General features: G+C 42.8%; 1 protein-coding gene across 1 annotated transcript in view; it reads right to left on the bottom strand.

Moving 5' to 3' along the window:
• The window catches only part of LOC121584293 (protein FAM117A), a 47,672-nt gene that overhangs the window by 21,674 nt on the left and 6,139 nt on the right, over positions 1-19,859 (bottom strand). The window contains exons 4-5 of the mRNA XM_045218229.1: positions 16,610-16,705; positions 10,640-10,759 (exon numbers count right to left, since the gene is read on the bottom strand). Of these exons, the coding sequence (XP_045074164.1) occupies positions 10,640-10,759; positions 16,610-16,705 (216 nt within the window). The remainder of the gene's footprint in view (positions 1-10,639; positions 10,760-16,609; positions 16,706-19,859) is intronic.

Below are 19,859 nucleotides of genomic sequence, written 5' to 3'. Positions count from 1 at the left end.
TACTCCAGAATGTCATGAAGAGTGATCAGATGAATTGCAATTAATTGCAAAGTCCCTCTTTGCCATGAAAATGAACTTAATCCCCAAAAAACATTTCCACTGCATTTCAGCCCTGCCACAAAAGGACCAGCTGCCATCATGTCAGTGATTCTCTTGTTAACACAGGTGAGAGTGTTGATGAGGACAAGGCTGGACATCACTCTGTCATGCTGATTGAGTTAGAATAACAGACTGGAAGCTTTAAAAGGAGGGTGGTGCTTGAAATCATTGTTCTTCCTCTGTTAACCATGGTTACCTGCAAGGAAACACGTTCCATCATCATTGCTTTGCACAAAAGGCCTTCACAGGCAAGGATATTGCTGCTAGTAAGATTGCACCTAAATCAACCATTTATCGGATCATCAAGCACTTCAAGGAGAGAGGTTCAATTGTTGTGAAGAAGGCGTCAGGGCGCCCAAGTAAGTCCAGCAAGCGCCAGGACCTTCTCCTAAAGTTGATTCAGCTGCGGGATCGGGGCACCACCAGTGCAGAGCTTGCTCAGGAATGGCAGCAGGCAGGTGTGAGTGCATCTGCACGCACAGTGAGGCGAAGACTTTTGGAGGATAGCCTGGTGTCAAGAAGGGCAGCAAAGAAGCAACTTATCTCCAGGAAAAACATCAGGGACAGACTGATATTCTGCAAAAGGTACAGGGATTGGACTGCTGAGGACTGGGGTAAAGTCGTTTTCTCTGATGAATCCCCTTTCCAATTGTTTGAGGCATCCGGAAAACACCTTGTCCGGAGAAGACAAGGTGAGCGCTACCATCAGTCCTGTGTCATGCCAACAGTAAAGCATCCTGAGAACATTCATGTGTGGGGTTGCTTCTCAGCCAAGGGAGTGGGTTCACTCACAATTTTGCCTAAGAACACAGCCATGAATAAAGAATGGTACCAACAAATGCTCAGAGAGCAACTTCTCCCAACCATCCAAGAATAGTTTGGTGACGACCAATGCCTTTTCCATCATGATTGAGCACCTTGCCATAAGGCAAAAGTGATAACTTAAGTGGCTCGGGGAACAAAACATCGAAACTCCCCAGACCTTAATCCCATTAAGAACTTGTGGTCGATCCTCAAGAAGCGGGTGGACAAACAAAAACCCACAAATTCTGACAAACTCCAAGCATTGATTATGCAAGAATGGGCTGCCATCAGTCAGGATGTGGCCTAGAAGTTAATTGACAGCATGCCACTGCGGATTGCAGAGGTCTTGAAAAAGAAGGGTCAACACTGAAAATATTGACTCTTTGCATAAACTTAATGTAATTGTCAATAAAAGCCTTTGACACTTATGGAAAGCTTGTAATTACAGTGGGGAAAAGTTGTGCAAGTTGTGCAAGTTCTCTCACTTAAAAAGATGAGAGAGGCCTGTAATTTTCATCATAGGTACACGTCAACTATGACAGACAAAATGAGAAGAAAAAAAATCCAGAAAATCACATTGTAGGATTTTTAAATGAATTTATTTGCAAATTATGGTGGAAAATAAGTATTTGGTCACCTACAAACAAGCAAGATTTCTGGCTCTCACAGACCTGTAACTTATTCTTTAAGAGGCTCATCTGTCCTCCACTCGTTACCTGTATTAATGGCACCTGTTTGAACTTGTTATCAGTATAAAAGACACCTGTCCACAACCTCAAACAGTCACACTCCAAACTCCACTATGGCCAAGACCAAAGAGCTGTCAAAGGACACCAGAAACAAAATTGTAGACCTGCACCAGGCTGGGAAGACTGAATCTGCAATAGGTAAGCAGCTTGGTTTGACGAAATCAACTGTGGGAGCAATTATTAGGAAATGGAAGACATACAAGACCACTGATAATCTCCCTCGATCTGGGGCTCCACGCAAGATCTCACCCGTGGGGTCAAAATGATCACAAGAACGGTGAGCAAAAATCCCAGAACCACACGGGGGGACCTAGTGAATGACCTGCAGAGAGCTGGGACCAAAGTAACAAAGCCTACCATCAGTAACACACTACGCCCCCCAGGGACTCAAATCCTGCAGTGCCAGACATGTCCCCTTGCTTAAGCCAGTACATGTCCAGGCCCGTCTGAAGTTTGCTAGAGTGCATTTGGATGATCCAGAAGAGGATTGGGAGAATGTCATATGGTCAGATGAAACCAAAATATAACTTTTTGGTAAAAACTCAACTCGGTCGTGTTTGGAGGACAAAGAATGCTGAGTTGCATCCAAAGAACACCAAACCTACTGTGAAGCATGGGGGTGGAAACATCATGCTTTGGGGCTGTTTTTCTGCAAAGGGACCAGGACGACTGATCCGTGTAAAGGAAAGAATGAATGGGGCCATGTATCGTGAGATTTTGAGTGAAAACCTCCTTCCATCAGCAAGGGCATTGAAGATGAAACGTGGCTGGGTCTTTCAGCATGACAATGATCCCAAACACACCGCCCGGGCAACGAAGGAGTGGCTTCGTAAGAAGCATTTCAAGGTCCTGGAGTGGCCTAGCCAGTCTCCAGATCTCAACCCCATAGAAAATCTTTGGAGGGAGTTGAAAGTCCGTGTTGCCCAGCGACAGCCCCAAAACATAACTGCTCTAGAGGAGATCTGCATGGAGGAATGGGCCAAAATACCAGCAACAGTGTGTGAAAACCTTGTGACGACTTACAGAAAACGTTTGACCTGTGTCATTGCCAACAAAGGGTATATAACAAATTATTGAGAAACTTTTGTTATTGACCAAATACTTATTTTCCACCATAATTTGCAAATAAATTCATTAAAAATCCTACAATGTGATTTTCTGGATTTTTTTTTCTCATTTTGTCTGTCATAGTTGACGTGTACCTATGATGAAAATTACAGGCCTCTCTCATCTTTTTAAGTGGGAGAACTTGCACAATTGGTGGCTGACTAAATAATGTTTTCCCCCACTGTATAAATATCTCATAACACTGAAGCAGCGAACTTTGTGAAGACCAATACTTGTGTCATTCTGAAAACGTTTGACCACGACTGTATGTCTATGGTGTATGTAGTGTATAAGCCATAAAGGAGACTAGTGGGCATCTACTACTCCACTATCAGTTTATTTTATTCTAAAATAGATAAAATTGTCCCCCCCAATCTACATACAATACCCCATAATGACAAAGCAAAAACAGGTTTAGACATTCTGAAATATCACATTTACATAAGTATTCAGACCCTATTACTCAGTACCTTGTTGAGGCACCTTTGGCAGTGATTACAGCCTCAAGTCCTCTTGGGTATGACACTAGAATCTTGGCACACCTGTATTTGGGGAGTTTCTCCCATTCTTCTCTGCAGATCCTCTCAAGCTCTGTCAGCTCTCTGGAGAACGTCGATGAACAGCTATTTTCAGGTCTCTCCAGAGATGTTCGATCGGGTTCAAGTCCGGCCTCTGGCTTGGCCACTCAAGGACATTCAGAGACTCGTCCCGAAGCCACTCCTGTGTTGTCTTGGCTGTGTGCTTAGGTAAACTTCGCCCCAGTCTGAGGTCCTGAACGCTCTAGAGCAGGTTTTCATCAAAGATCTCTGTACTTGCTCCATTCATCTTTCCCTCGATCCTGACTAGTCTCCCAGTCCCTGCCACTGAAAGACATCCCCACAGCATGATGCTGACACCACCATGCTTCACCGTAGGGATGGTGCCAGGTTTCCTCCAGACGTTGGCATTCAGGCCAAAGAGTTCAATCTTGGTTTCATCAGACCAGAGAATCATGTTTCTCATGGTCTGAGAGTGCTTTAGGTGCCTTTTGGCAAACTCCAAGCGGGCTGTCATATGCCTTTTACTCAGTGGTGGCTTCCGTCTGGCCACTCTACCATAAAGGCCTGATTGGTAGAGTGGCCAGTTTTCACTTTGTCATTATGGGGTATTATGTGTAGATTTATGAGGATAAAAAATATTTTAATCCATTTTAGAATAAGGCTGTAACGTAACAACATTTGGAAAAAGTGAAGGGGTCAGAAAACTGTCCGAATGCACTGTATATAGCACAATGTTGGATTTCACCCCCAGTCTCAAAATGGAATTGTTTTCTGTTCGGACGTTTTTACAGAGTGAGCTTCACTTCTCCACCCGCGTCGACCGGGCTCACACAAGTGATTGCTGTCCTCGTTATGAAATCATCAACTTTACCCTGTATATCTAAAAAATAACCATATACAGATTTTGTAAAGCAAAACTACTGCTGATGGTGAACCTGAACAATATAAATAACATTTAATGTAAGCCCCGATCAGCAGGTAGGCTATAGCCAGATGTAAGCTATCAGAGACAACTCTCTTGTATTCAGGTAAAACAACATTTTCAGCGCATTTGATAACTAACCTATCAAATTACATTGGTTGTAACTCAACTAATAAAGCCTAATATTGCTCAAGCCATTTCAATGCTGAACGTGCCGCACGGCAAGCAGCGCAGTTTGACTAGGCTACTGATATTGCCTGGGGTTGTTCGGCATGCAAAATGACCAACGTAGCAACGCGCATGCCCCGCCCACCTGAGGATCTGTCTTCTATAGCCATCCATTTCCTGTGTTTGATGGGTGCAAATTCCACTTGTTACTTAAATCTCGCTGATTGATTGCTTAAAATTTTACTCCTGCGACTCGTTCATACTCTTGCTTGTGCCTGTTGTTTTTCCCCGTTAACATTACAACAGAGGAAATGTTAGTAATGACCGGTTTTAACATTGAGCCCTGTTAAAACACAAATGGGCTCAATGGAATACATTCTCTTTCCGTTGTACCTAAGAAAGGCTAAAGCGTCATCTGGGATTTAACGCACTGTCTCGACCCTTACATCACAAGAAAAATACAACTTTATTTTGATGGGTGTTAATTTTTTGTGCAATTGAAATAAGTAATAATTTAGTACAGTTGAAATGTTTACAAATTAAAAGCGCTGAAATGAAAGACTTCCGAAAATAAAACACTTGGATTAATGATATTAAGTCTGATCTCGCAAACAATGTTAAGTATGTGTAGAGCGTGTAGATTTTTAACCCGAGGGTATCCTGCTATTGACTCATCCGTTTAATTATGAACAAGAATGTGACAACAGTAATTAGAGGCAGTCTAGACAGCACAGGTGAATGCAGGTAGGGTAGACTGAGCAAGTGTTTGCTGGTTCCAGGCCTGTCCCACCCCTTTATATGAATTTATTCATATGCAAATACACCAACATATTTATGCAAATTTTGCACATATAAATGGTCTTTATTTTAACATATACAATAAGAAAATGTATATGAATGCATAACAAAAGTTATATATTTTTAAATTCACAAGTTCGATGAATGTTGCTAATCAATGCCTGTCAACACAGTTATATGCATATTTTCAACACTGAAGGAGAGGACGCATCAGTTGTCACAAAATATGAGGTATTTTAAGAAGCTATAAAGAAAGTAATATGAGCAAAACAAATTTGGGAACCGACAATTTGTGTACGTTTTAATCGATTTTCTGACTGATGCATGCTACATTTGGATTGGTTTGGGGTCCCGCGGACTGATGCACTCGTATCTTAAACATTTGAACCGGGGACCGATGCGTATCAGAGAATCTTCAAACTGACGAAAACAAACAGGGCGGGACAAGCTGGGCTTGACCATTAAGAAATGCTCATTATTGTTTATGTTGCAAAACTTCATTTTTTTTGGCTGTGTGCCCTAATGAACACAACCCACTTCTACAGGCTGGCATCGGAAACAGTGTGTTCCACAGCTGGCGCATAAAGCAGAAGCGAGTAGTGATATCGTCACTTTCCGCTTGCTTCACTAGTCGGCTATTTGATTCACTTCCTCTGATATGCTGCTTTGCTTATTGACTGTGTGGTCCACCACTCAGTTCTGTAAAATTGACTGTGGTCCACCGCTCCTGTTTCTGTAAAAAGCTGAGGGATGGGGCTGGAGAAATGTAACCACTATCAAATTCACAGACAGAGCTATGGATGGAAGGACTGACGATCCATGATATCAAAATTATAGTTTCAACCATGTTGAGGCTATACAGTGTTTGTTTAATTTATTTTGTTTACAAACATTGGAGTAAAACAAGCTTCTATTTTGGGTTCTGATGGAGTAAGCTCATGAGTCATTTAGAAGTTATATTCTTCAAGAATCAATGGGTACATAACATTAATTTATAAGTCCAAAAATGGATGTAGCAACTGCAGATTGCCTCTAAGAGAATATGGCTTGAACATTGTTTGCATTGAGTGGCTGGACAAAATGTGCACAGTCTCAGAAGTATCAGAATATGACTTCATAAGTATAGAAAAATAAATTACATTAAAGAAATACACAAGAGTACACCAAACATTAGGAACACTTTCCTAAAATAAGTTGCACCCCCCACTTTTGCCCTCAGAACACCCTCAATTAGTCGGGGCATGGACTCTACAAGGTGTTGAAAGCATTCCACAGGGATGCTGGCCCATGTTGACTCCAATGCTTCCCACAGTTGTGTCAACCCTATTACTCAGTACCTTGTTGAGGCACCTGGTGATTACAGCCTTGAGTCATCTTTGGTATGACACTACAAGCTTGACACACCTGTATTTGGGGAGTTTCTCCCATTCTTCTCAGCAGATCCTCTCAATCTTTGTCAGCTCTCTGGAGAGCGCCGCTGCACAGCTATTTTCAGGTCTCTCCACAGAGGTTCGATCAGGTTCAAGTCCGGGCTCTGGCTTGGCCACTCAAGGACATTCAGAGACTTGTCCCAACCTCCCTGACCAAGGCCCTTCTCCCCCGATTGCTCAGTTTGGCCAGGCGGCTTATGTAAATAAAATACAGTGAGGGAAAAAAGCATTTGATCCCCTGCTGATTTTGTACGTTTGCCCACTGACAAAGAAATTATCAGTCTATAATTTTAATTGTAAGTTTATTTGAACAGTGAGAGACAGAATAACAACAAAAACAATCCAGAAAAACACATGTCAAAAATGTTGCATTTTAATGAGGGGAATAAGTATTTGACCCCCTCTCAATCAGAAAGATTTCTGGCTCCCAGGTGTCTTTTATACAGGTAACGAGCTGAGATTAGGAGCACACTCATAAAGGGAGCGCTCCTAATCTCAGTTTGTTACCTGTATAAAAAGACACCTGTCCACAGAAGCAATCAATCAGATTCCAAAATCTCCACCATGGCCAAGACCAAAGAGCTCTCCAAGGATGTCAGGGACAAGATTGTAGACCTACACAAGGCTGGAATGGGCTACAAGACCATCACCAAGCAGCTTGGTGAGAAGGTGACAACAGTTGGTGCGATTATTCGCAAATGGAAGAAACACAAAATAACTGTCAATCTCCCTCGGCCTGGGGCTCCATGCAAGATCTCACCTCGTGGAGTTGCAATGATCATGAGAACGGTGAGGAATCAGCCCAGAACTACACGGGAGGATCTTGTCAATGATCTCAAGGCAGCTGGGACCATAGTCACCAAGAAAACAATTGGTAACACACTACGCAGTGAAGGACTGCAATCCTGCAGCGCCCGCAAGGTCCCCCTGCTCAAGAAAGCACATATACAGAGCCGTCTGATGTTTGCCAATAAACATCTGAATGATTCAGAGAAGAACTGGGTGAGAATGTTGTGGTCAGATGAGACCAAAATCGAGCTCTTTGGCATCAACTCAACGTGTTTGGAGGAGGAGGAATGCTGCCTATGACCCCAAGAACACCATTCCCACCGTCAAACATGGAGGTGGAAACATTATGCTTTGGGGGTGTTTTTCTGCTAAGGGGACAGGACAACTTCACCGCATCAAAGGGACGATGGACGGGGCCATGTACCGTCAAATCTTGGGTGAGAACCTCCTTCCCTCAGCCAGGCATTGAAAATGGGTCGTGGATGGGTATTCCAGCATGACAATGACCCAAAACACACGGCCAAGGCAACAAAAGGAGTGGCTCAAGAAGAAGCACATTAAAAGGTCCTGGAGTGGCCTAGCCAGTCTCCAAACCTTAATCCCATAGAAAATCTGTGGCGGGAGCTGAAGGTTCGAGTTGCCAAACGTCAGGCTCGAAACCTTAATGACTTGGAGAAGATCTGCAAAGAGGAGTGGAACAAAATCCCTCCTGAGATGTGTGCAAACCTGGTGGTCAACTACAAGAAACGTCTGACCTCTGTGATTGCCAACAAGGGTTTTGCCACCAAGTACTAAGTCATGTTTTGCAGAGGGGTCAAATACTTATTTCCCTCATTAAAATGCAAATCAATTTATAAAATTTTTGACATGCGTTTTTCTGGATTTTTTTGTTGTTATTCTGTCTCTCACTGTTCAAATAAACCTACCATTAAAATTATCAGTCAGTAGGCAAACGTACAAAATCAGCAGGGGATCAAATACTTTTTTTCCCTCACTGTATAGGATTTTTCTATTTAAAACATTTACTAACATTTCAAAAATAAATGACAGTCAAAAAATAAATCATAAGGAATAAGGTTTTGAAGTGTCTGTCCTACATCTGGAAATAGTTGTTTGTTTTACACATTTCTAACCCCATTTTTTGGGGTAGGCACAAAACTACCTCCATACTTCCATTCATTTTTTAAACCGGTACCGGTTACTTTCAGACGAGTCCCGTGACACTTGTGTAGGTTGTAGAGCAAAACTGAGAACACCATAGTTTGTGAGAATCTCCCATTTCCACAGTGTTATCACTTTAGTTGTAGCCCAAACAGTTCGGACACAACAAACAGAAGTTGGCACATCAATGGTACCGACTTCAGACAAGTTTCTTGGGGCTTGTGGGGGTCGTAAAGCAAAACGGAGACCACCATTGTGTTCGTGAGATTCTCATCTTTCCATTAAGGGGTCAACCACTCGGACGCTACAGACGTTTGTGAGAAAAACGATTTTTGTGATCTCTCATGGTCTGACAAACACTGCTGTAGCTCAGCCACCTTCCACTGCACCTTCCAAACCAGATACTGTATCCCCATTTTGAGTTTGATGGGGATATTTGTATTATGTTACTTAGATTGACGCACCGGTGCATCAATCATACCATGGATCATTTACAGTGCATTCGGAAAGTATTCAGATCCCTTCCCTTTTTCCACATTTTGTTACATTACAGCCTTATTCCCCTTCATCTACACTGATTGAAGTGGATTTATATCTAACAATACACCCAAATCAAAAAAGTAAAATAATGAACTAATATATACACTGAACAAAAATATAATGAACATTCTATTGAAATGGTTACTTGCATAGTGGAGACTTTTGTTTACTAACCAGGTTCAATGTCAGCTAGCTAACATTAGGCTATAACTAGCAATGCAAACGGCTCAGATACGAATAATATTACTACACAGATCATACACGTAATGTTAGCTAGCGAGCCAGCTAACAGTACACTTTAACTTGAAATGAAAACGACTTTCTGACAATTTTAAACGTGTAATATCTGAAAATATAGCTAGCTAGACTATCTTACCCGTATACATGGATGGACGCTTCTCCCTCTCTGTCACAGATGCCATGATTGCCCTTAAATTTTAAGATGTAATCCGGAGGCAGGTGTTCTCTTTTCGACTCAGTCCGCATATTTGCAATCAAACGTAAGACTTTTCTCTATCTCCATAGCTATCATACTCTAATTCCACTGATTTCAAAACTCGGTCCTCCAGAAACTGGAGAACAACACTTATGCAGTTCTACTACGTGATTGCTTTCAAAAAAGCTACGTTAGAAAGAATTACCTACACATACTGACCAGCTCATGTTATAGACAGAAGCGTGCTACATGGCAGACCAATCTGAACTCATCGCTCGGCATGTCCAGCCCACTCATTATCTCGGCCAATCATGGCTAGTGGGAAGGTTGCTGTCTTTTTCCATGGCTAAACCAACTAGGCTCGTAATTTAACCATTTTATTCGTATTTACAGATGGCGTACAAGTTTGTTTTAAAGCCACATGAAAGTTCACATGTTCCATAAGGCATTTCTGCAATGAAAACGCATTTTGATTTTAAAAAATAAAGTTTAAGTTCAAATGGCTCTCCTGTGAAGTAGTGACGTGCAACATACGCCTAGTTTCCTGAAATGAGTCACATATTAGGACGAGCAATGTCGGAGTCCGGAGAATAAATATATATGTGATGGGATGCATAGACAATATGGACAGCATATGGATAGAATGTAGTATATCTGAAGAATAGTATTTGAACAGCAATAGTTAAATAGGATAGGCCTTGACTAGAACACAGTATATACATATGAAGTGGGTAAAACTATGTACATAGGGGCAGCAGCCTCTAAGGTGCATGGTAGAGTAACCGGGTGGTAGCCGGCTAGTGACAGTGCCTAAAGTTCAGGGCAGGGTACTGGGCGGAAGCCGGCTAGTGGTGACTATTTAACAGTCTGATGCTCTTGAGACAGAAACTGTTTGTCATGGAAAGAGCAGGTGTTCTTAGTGGTTTTGTATACTCGGTGTATGACTCCAATAAGAGGAGTGGCACACTCGTCTAGAATACTTCCGAAATGTCTTCAAGTTCATAATACTCTATAAAATACATACATTTGGACCATATATGAATGAAGTGAGCAGATGCAGAACAAAGACCACCAATGGTGGAGTGTGGGTGTCACACCTGTGTGGTGCCTGGGGAGTAGCTCCCTTGAAGGTAATTGTGGTGGCGGACCTTTTCGTTGCCCCCAGACGCCCCAGGTTTGGGGCAGTGCTGCTGCAGCTGGTGTTTCAGTTTGGCAATCTGTGACGGGCAGAGAGTAGTGTCAGTCAACCTCAAAACACACACACAGTCTCTGTAATCCATCGGATTCTTTTAGAACGGTTGTCATTCTGTTTTGTATGCGTTATAGTCTTAAAATCCCCTCTCTCGCACTATTCACAAACTCTCATAAGATTATTCTGCTTCAAATTTAGTAGCCTGTCTACCGCTCGTATTGGGTGTGCAAGATCAAATGCACCTAGGCTTGCTCTCAATTAAATTGCCTATAGGCTATATGCATGGGCGGAGAAGCACGCGCAGTTGTCTTTCCATGGAAATTAATTTCTTAAATATTTAGGCTCCGACATTGACTGGAAATAAATATTGATAACACATTTGAGTCTGCCTGCAAATTGTCCCGCTCCTATCAAAGTTGCGACAGTTATTTTGTTTGTAGGTTATTAGATATCTATTGTATTAAAAGCAACTGTTGCAATATTCACAAACTCAAAGCCTAATTGTTGCGGATTTACATTCAGTAGCCTACCCTTCTCTTTTGTTGGGCGTGCGAGATCAAGTGTGACTATATATGTGTGGTCTCAATTAAATAGCCTGTAGACTATGCTACATGGGCGGAGAAGTCGTCTTTAACTTCCTTCATATGATAGGCTATAGTTTAGACTCCAACATGGACTAGAAATAAATGTATTTCCCTCTGCTTGCAAATCGTCACGCTCCTAAAAAGTTATGCAAAATGTAGCTCAAGTCAAGTAAGTGTTCACTCTCCTATATTTCACCCCAACTTTTTCAAATTACACTGAACAAAAAGATCAAATGCAACAATTTCAAAGATTTTTACTGAGTTACAGTTCATATCAGGAAATCAGTAAATTGAAATGAATTCATTAGGCCCTAATCTATGGATTCCACATGACTGGGTATACAGATAGGCATCTGTTGGTCACAGATAGCTTTTTTTTAAAAGGTAGGGGCATGGATCAGAAAACCAGTCAGCATCTGGTGGTCACATCTCCTTCGCATAGAGTGGATCAGGCTGTTGATTGTGGCCTGTGGAATGTTGTCCCACTCCTCTTCAAATGGCTGTGCGAAGTTGCTGGATATTGGTGGAAACTGGAACACGCTGTCGTACACGTCGATCCAGAGCATCCCAAACATGCTCAATGGGTGACATGTCTGGTGAGTATGCAGGCCATGGAAGAACTAGGCCATTTTCAACTTCCAGGAATTGTGTACAGATCCTTGCGAGATGGGGCCGTGTTTTATGCTGAAACATGAGGTGATGGCGGAGGATGAATGGCACGACAATGGGCCTCAGGATCTCGTCACGGTATCTCTGTGCATTCAAATTGCTGTTGATTAAAAAAGCAATTGTGTTCGTTGTCCGTAGCTTATGCCTGCCCATACCATAACCCCAACATGGGGCACTCTGTTCACAAACCGCTTTCCCACACGGCGCCATACACGCTGTCTACAGTTGAAACCGGGATTCATCTGTGAAGAGCACACTTCTCCAGCATGCCAGTGGCCAACGAAGGTGAGCATTTGCCCACTTAAGTCGGTTAAGACGTCGAACTGCAGTCAGGTCAAGACCCTGGTGAGGACGACGAGCACGCAGATGAGCTTCACGAGACTGTTTCTGACAGTTTGTGCAGAAATCCTTCGGTTGTGCAAACCCACAGTTTCATCAGCTGTCCGGGTGGCTCGTCTCAGACCATCCCGCAGGTGAAGAAGCTGGATATGGAGGGCTGGCGTGGTTACACGTGGTCTGCGGATGTGAGGCCGGTTGGACATACTGCCAAATTCTCTAAAATGACGTTGGAGGCGTCTTATGGTAGAGAAATCAACATTCAATTCTCTGGCAACAGCTCTGGTGGACATTCCTGCAGTAAGCATGCCAATTGCACACTCCCTCAAAACTAGACATCTGTGGCATTGTGTTGCGTGACAAAACTGCACATTTGTTAGTAGCCTTTTACCTCCCTTTCTATCCATCCATCCATCCGTCTTGACTTGAGCTATCGCTAGTGAAGTGCAACATTGTATCAAACCAACAAATAAAAATTACATGAGCATGGCCTTATTTCTATTACAGCATAGAAGATGACTGTCATTCATATTCCATTCAACCAGTTCAATGTAACAGCGATAGGTTTAGGCTGCTATGTGATACTCTAATTTTCCCTATACCCATCATGAGGTTGCTACAACCTAGCCTATGAAAGAAAGTGTACAACGTAGGTGCCCACGTCCAGAGAAAAATTTGAGTTGACAGACAGTGACACATTCAATACCGCCTTGCACTCTTGCCTGGACCTAGCTGATCTAGGTTGTAAATATTAGTCCAACAGTTGCAAACGACAGTTTCTATTGGACAAATTCAGGTATGTTTATTCCCGTTTCGGTTGCTTCCGTGTAAGAAACGTTTTTCAACAGAATCAGCGGAATGAATACACCCCTGATCACGCGTAAACAGGTTGTAAGCAAACAGGTTGTAAGCAGATTAGCACTTACACTGGCGGGCCCCGGTGGCAATAAATGAGTACAACAAAAAGCTTACCTTGACTTGGAAGAGTTCCAGAGTTGTGTTGGATAGTCATAGCCAGCTGGCTAACATAGCATCCCTCTGTTTGAGCAGGGTGTTTGAGTAGGCTAAACTAGCTAGCTGCATTTGCTAGCTAAGTAAGTGAAACAAAAAAAAGTGACGAACTCTCTCGCTCTCTTGCTTCTTCATTTTGTAAGAAATAAATGTGTTAAAAACGGTTAAACTATTGTCTCAAATACTCACCACATTTTATGCACTACAGTGCTAGCTAGCTGTAGTTTACGCTTTCAGTACTAGATTAATTCTCTGATCCTTTGATTGGGTGGACAACATGTCAGTTCATGCTGCAGGAGCGCTGATAACTTCCGGAGGATGTCCTCCAAACTGTCATAATTACTGTGTAAGTCTATGGAAGGGGTGAGAACCAAGAGCCTCCTAGGTTTTGTATTGAAGACAATGTACCAAGAGGAGGACGGAAGCTAGCTGTCCTCCAGCTACACCATGGTGCTACCCTACAGAGTGCTGTTGAGGCTACTGTAGACCTTCATTGCAAAACAGTGTGTTTTAATCAATTATTTAGTGACAAGCAAATATATTTAGTATAGTTTTATCTAAAAAAGGATAACTTTATTTAGTTTTTAAAATATGAAATTCACTGAGGAAGGTCCTCCCCTTCCTCCTGAGGAGCCTTTACTGACGTTTATGTAGAGTGCGTGTTCGCTAGCGTGTCTGTGCGTATGCGTGTGCCTCTTCACAGTCTGCGTTGTTGCACAAGGTGTAGTTTTATCAGTTTTTTAAAATCTGATTTTACTGCTTGCACGAGTAACTTGATGTGGAATAGAGTTCTATGTAGTTTCCCGGAGTCTGTTCGGGACTTGGGGAAGTATGTTTTTTGCCCCCTTCCCCCCCACACTTTGTTTCTAAAATCACCATCAAACACTAATTAACTTATCATTTTTGCAGATTAAATGTTTGAGATAGATGATTTTGTAAACAATACTATGACATACAGTTTATTCAGAAATGATTCAAACCTCGACTTTTTCCATATTTTGTTGCCTTATTCTAAAATGGATTAAATCATTTTTTCCCCCTCAATCTACAAACAATACCCCACAACGACAAAGCAAAAACAGATTTAGACATTTTTGCAAATGTATAAAAAAATACAAAAAATGAAATATCACATTTACGTAAGTATTCAGACCCTTTACTCAGTACCTTGTTGAAGCACCTTTGGCAGCGATTACAGCCTCGAGTCTTCTTGGGTATGACGCTACAAGCTTGGCACACCTGTATTTGGGAAGTTTCTCCCATTCTTCTCTGCAGATCCTCTCAAGCTCTGTCAGGTTGGATCGGGAGCGTCGCTGCACAGCTATTTTCAGGTCTCTCCAGAGATGTTCGATCGGGTTCAAGTCCGGGCTTTGGCTGGACCACTCAAGGACATTCAGAGACTTGTCCCGAAGCCACTTCTGAATTGTCTTGTCTGTGTGTCCAGGGTCGTTGTCCTGTTGGAAGGTGAACCTTCGCCTCAGTCTGAGGTCCTGAGCGCTCTGGAGCAGGTTTTCATCAAGGATCTATCTGTACTTCGCTCCGTTCATCTTTCCCTCAATCCTGACTAGTCTCCCAGTCCCTGCCGCTAAAAACATCCCCACAGTATGATGCTGCCACCACCATGCTTCACCGTAGGGATGGTGCCAGGTTTCCTCCAGATGTGACGCTTGGCATTCAGGCCAAAGAGTTCAATCTTGGTTTCATAAGACCAGAGAACGTTATATTCGACGCATGTGACAAATAACATTTTATCTTGTTTCTCATGGTCTGAGTCCTTTAGGTGCCTTTTGGCAAACTCCAAGCAGGTTGTCATGTGCCTTTTACTGAGGAGCGGCTTCCGTCTGGCCACTACCATAAAGGCCTGATTGGTGGAGTGCTGCAGAGATGGTTGTCCTTCTGGGAGGTTCTCCCATCTCCACAGAGGAACTCTGGAGCTCTGTCAGAGTGACCATCGGGTTCTTGGTCACCTCCCTGACCAAGGCCCTCCTCCCCCGATTGCTCAGTTTGGCCGGGCGGCCAGCTCTAGGAAGAGTATTGGTGGTTCCAAACTTCGTCCATTTAAGAATGATGGAGGCCACTGTGTTCTTGGGGACCTTCAATGCTGCAGAAATGTTTTGGTACCCTTCCCCAGATCTGTTCCTCGACACAATCCTGTCACGGAGCTCTACGGACAATTCCTTTGACCTCATGGCTTGGTTTATGCTCTGATATGTACTGTGGGACCTTATATAGACAGGTGCGTGCCTTTCCAAATCATGTCCAATCAATTGAATTTACCACAGGTGGACTCCAATGAAGTTGTAGAAACATCTCAAGGATGATGACTGGAAACAGGATGCACCTGAGCTCAATTTCGAGTCTCATAGTAAAGGTTCTGAATACTTATGTAAATAAGGTATCTGTTTTTTGTTTTTTACAAATTAGCAAAAATTTCTAAAACCAGTTTTTGCTTTGTCATTGTGTGTAGATTGATGAGGAAAACATGTAATTTAATCAATTTTAGAATAAGGCTGTAACGTAACAAAATGTGGAAAAAGGGAAGGGGTCTGAATACTTTCCGAATGCACTCTAGGCAATGAATATATAGCACGTTAAGCAGGTATAGCCAGATGAGTTGTCTCTCCGGTAGCTACTTTAATAATGGTAAAACACAATTTTCAACAGTGCATAGATAACAATAACCTAGCAAATTAGATAGGTTGTCACAACTAATAAAGCCTAATATCACGTTAGCCATATTATCATTTATTGCCTGGGGTTGTTCGGCAAGCAAAATGACTTGTAGATCAATGACTGTCAACACAGTTACATGCAGTTTGACAGTGAAGGAAAGGACACATCAGTTGTCACAAAATATTAGGTATTTTCAGAAGGTAGAAAGAATGTAATATGAGCCAAAGAAAAATGTGAACCGGCGATTCGTAACGTTTGAATCCATTTTCTGACCGATGCATGTACATTTGGAACGGTTTGGGGTCCGCAGACCCATGCACTTGTATCTTAAACATTTAAAATTGGGGACCGATGCGTATCGGTCAATCGTTACATCCCTAATGATTTATTTTTATTATTATTCAAGTATAAATTACCAAAGTTTCCATAGATGTCCTTAATTACCTGTTAATTACCAAAATGTCCAAACAATATGGTAACTTTGGAAATTTACTGGGAGTTTTGCAACCCTACATCTGGCTTCTTGAGACCCAAAAGCTTTCAATTCCCATTCTCACACACAAACACTTGTGGTTTCATGCGATGTGAGTGGGTGTACATGCCTCCTGTAGGTGCTCAGCGTTGACCCACGATGCAGAGCGTTTGTGCCCTTCGCTGCCTTTCCTGTTTGGAGCCTCGTCTGACCATGAGACAGGCGTCTGGAGGAGGAAGAGCACAGTGTCATCATCATTATCATCTTCCTAAGTCACACGTCATGAGGGGTTCAGCATATGGAATCAAAAACATTTTATCCATGCCTATTGCAAGTTAAAAACGCACAGTGGTGTAAAGTACTTAAGTAAAAATACTTTCAAGTACTACTTAAGTTGTTTTTTGGGGTATCTGTACTTCACCAGTTATATTTGACAACTTTTACTTTACTACATACCTAAAGAAAATATTGCACTTTTTACTCCATACATTTTCCCTGACAACCCAAAGTATTCCTTACATTTTGAACAGGAAAATTATGAAATTCACACACTTATCAAGAGAACACGTGGTCATCCCTACTGCCCATGTTCTGGCGGACTCAATAAACACAAATGCATCTTTTGTAAATGATATCTGAGTGTTAGTGTGCGCCTGGCTATCCGTACATTTAAAAAACAAGAACATGGTGCTGTCCACTTTGCTTAATTTAAGGAATTTGAAATGATTTATACTTTTACTTTTGATACTTAAGTATATTTTAGCAATTCAATTTACTTTTGATACTTAAGTATATTTAAAACCAAATACTTTTACTCAAGTAGTATTTTACTGGGTGACTTTCACTTTTACTTGAGTAACTTTCTATTAAAGGTATCTCTACTTTTACTCAAGTATGACAATTGGGTACTTTTCCACCACTGAAAACGCATAACTGCATTGGTGTCTTCAATTGTGTTTCTTTTTTAAAAAATCATTTAGGGCATTGAATAATGTCTAATAATGCGCAACATTGACCTTTTGACTAGGACAAAGGAGGGGACATGTAAGACACAGTGTCATGTCCACTGTGTATTACCAGATGTGCTCTATGCTCAAGTGATGTTACATCATGTCTACTTTGTTGAACACACACATTTTTGCACAGAGAGCAGAGCATAAGGGCTTGAGGTAAGAGACTCACACTGTACCCCTACACACATCTACAGTCTGCTTGCTGCCTCTCAAGCCTCAGAGAGATGGAGAAAGAGGGAGAGGATGTGGGCTAGTGGCGAGTCCCTGCAGAGAGCAAGCACAAAGATAGGATGGGTGCAGCCTGCTGCGTAACAGAAAAAGGCCCTGTCAGCTGACTCCAGGCATGTTCACATGACTGTGGTTCTCACTCCTTCAGAGAGCAGAACAACCACCTAACACTCCATTTTCTGTCTCTCTCACCACTTGCCTTTTCGCTCGCTCTCAATCCTCTGCTACAAGCCCACCCCCCCACCCCTAAATGCAACCTCAACAAAGCCTAGACACAAATACACTGCTCAAAAAAATAAAGGGAACACTTAAACACAATGTAACTCCAAGTCAATCACACTTCTGTGAAATCAAACTGTCCACTTAGGAAGCAACACTGATTGACAATACATTTCACATGCTGTTGTGCAAATGGAATAGACAACAGGTGGAAATTATAGGCAATTAGCAAGACACCCCCAATAAAGGACTGGTTTTGCAGGTGGTGACCACAGACCACTTCTCAGTTCCTATGCTTCCTGGCTGATGTTTTGGTCACTTTTGAATGCTGGCGGTGCTTTCACTCTAGTGGTAGCATGAGACGGAGTCTACAACCCACACAAGTGGCTCAGGTAGTGCAGCTCATCCAGGATGGCACATCAATGCGAGCTGTGGCAAGAAGGTTTGCTGTGTCTGTCAGCGTAGTGTCCAGAGCATGGAGGCGCTACCAGGAGACAGGCCAGTACATCAGGAGACGTGGAGGAGGCCGTAGGACGGCAACAACCCAGCAGCAGGACTGCTACCTCCGCCTTTGTGCAAGGAGGAGCAGGAGGAGCACTGCCAGAGCCCTGCAAAATGACCTCCAGCAGGCCACAAATGTGCATGTGTCTGCTCAAACGGTCAGAAACAGACTCCATGAGGGTGGTATGAGGGCCCGACGTCAACAGGTGGGGGTTGTGCTTACAGCCCAACACCGTGCAGGACGTTTGGCATTTGCCAGAGAACACCAAGATTGGCAAATTCGCCACTGGCGCCCTGTGCTCTTCACAGATGAAAGCAGGTTCACACTGAGCACATGTGACAGACGTGACAGAGTCTGGAGACACTGTGGAGAACGTTCTGCTGCCTGCAACATCCTCCAGCATGACCGGTTTGGCGGTGGGTCAGTCATGGTGTGGGGTGGCATTTCTTTGGGGGGCCGCACAGCCCTCCATGTGCTCGCCAGAGGTAGCCTGACTGCCATTAGGTACCGAGATGAGATCCTCAGACCCCTTGTGAGACCATATGCTGGTGCGGTTGGCACTGGGTTCCTCCTAATGCAAGACAATGCTAGACCTCATGTGGCTGGAGTGTGTCAGCAGTTCCTGCAAGAGGAAGGCATTGATGCTATGGACTGGCCCGCCGTTCCCCCAGACCTGAATCCAATTGAGCACATCTGGGACATCATGTCTCGCTCCATCCACCAACGCCACGTTGCACCACAGACTGTCCAGGAGTTGGCGGATGCTTTAGTCCAGGTCTGGGAGGAGATCCCTCAGGAGACCATCCGCCACCTCATCAGGAGCATGCCCAGGCGTTGTAGGGAGGTCATACAGGCACGTGGAGGCCACACACACTACTGAGCCTCATTTTGACTTGTTTTAAGGACATTACATCAAAGTTGGATCAGCCTGTAGTGTGGTTTTCCACTTTAATTTTGAGGGTGACTCCAAATCCAGACCTCCATGGGTTGATAAATTTGATTTCCATTGATCATTTTTGTGTGATTTTGTTGTCAGCACATTCAACTATGTAAAGAAAAAAGTATTTAATAAGATTATTTCATTCATTCAGATCTAGGATGTGTTATTTTAGTGTTCCCTTAATTTTTTTGAGCAGTGTACTTTTACAGGTAATTTACGGTCACTTATGCTGGCTATTATTAACCTCAAAACATGAGTCGAATGATGTAGGCATTGCCTATTCTGGTACATTTTGTTTGTTATTATTCTACATACATATAACTTAATGTTCCTAACAAAGCCAAACTAGCAGAAAATCTATAATTACCTTTCCTGGTCTTACATCAAAAACATTCTGTGACTTTCCCCATTCAGATACATAAACTAGAGGAAATATAACAAACTGATATTGTCAGAGGATTCAATGGGAGGTAGTCAC

Source organism: Coregonus clupeaformis, chromosome 1, assembly GCF_020615455.1.
Source record: "Coregonus clupeaformis isolate EN_2021a chromosome 1, ASM2061545v1, whole genome shotgun sequence".
In the NCBI taxonomy this organism is placed as follows: Eukaryota; Metazoa; Chordata; class Actinopteri; order Salmoniformes; family Salmonidae; genus Coregonus; species Coregonus clupeaformis.
The sequence above is the reverse complement of the archived record's forward strand: the minus strand, read 5'-3'. Positions and strand labels throughout refer to the sequence as shown.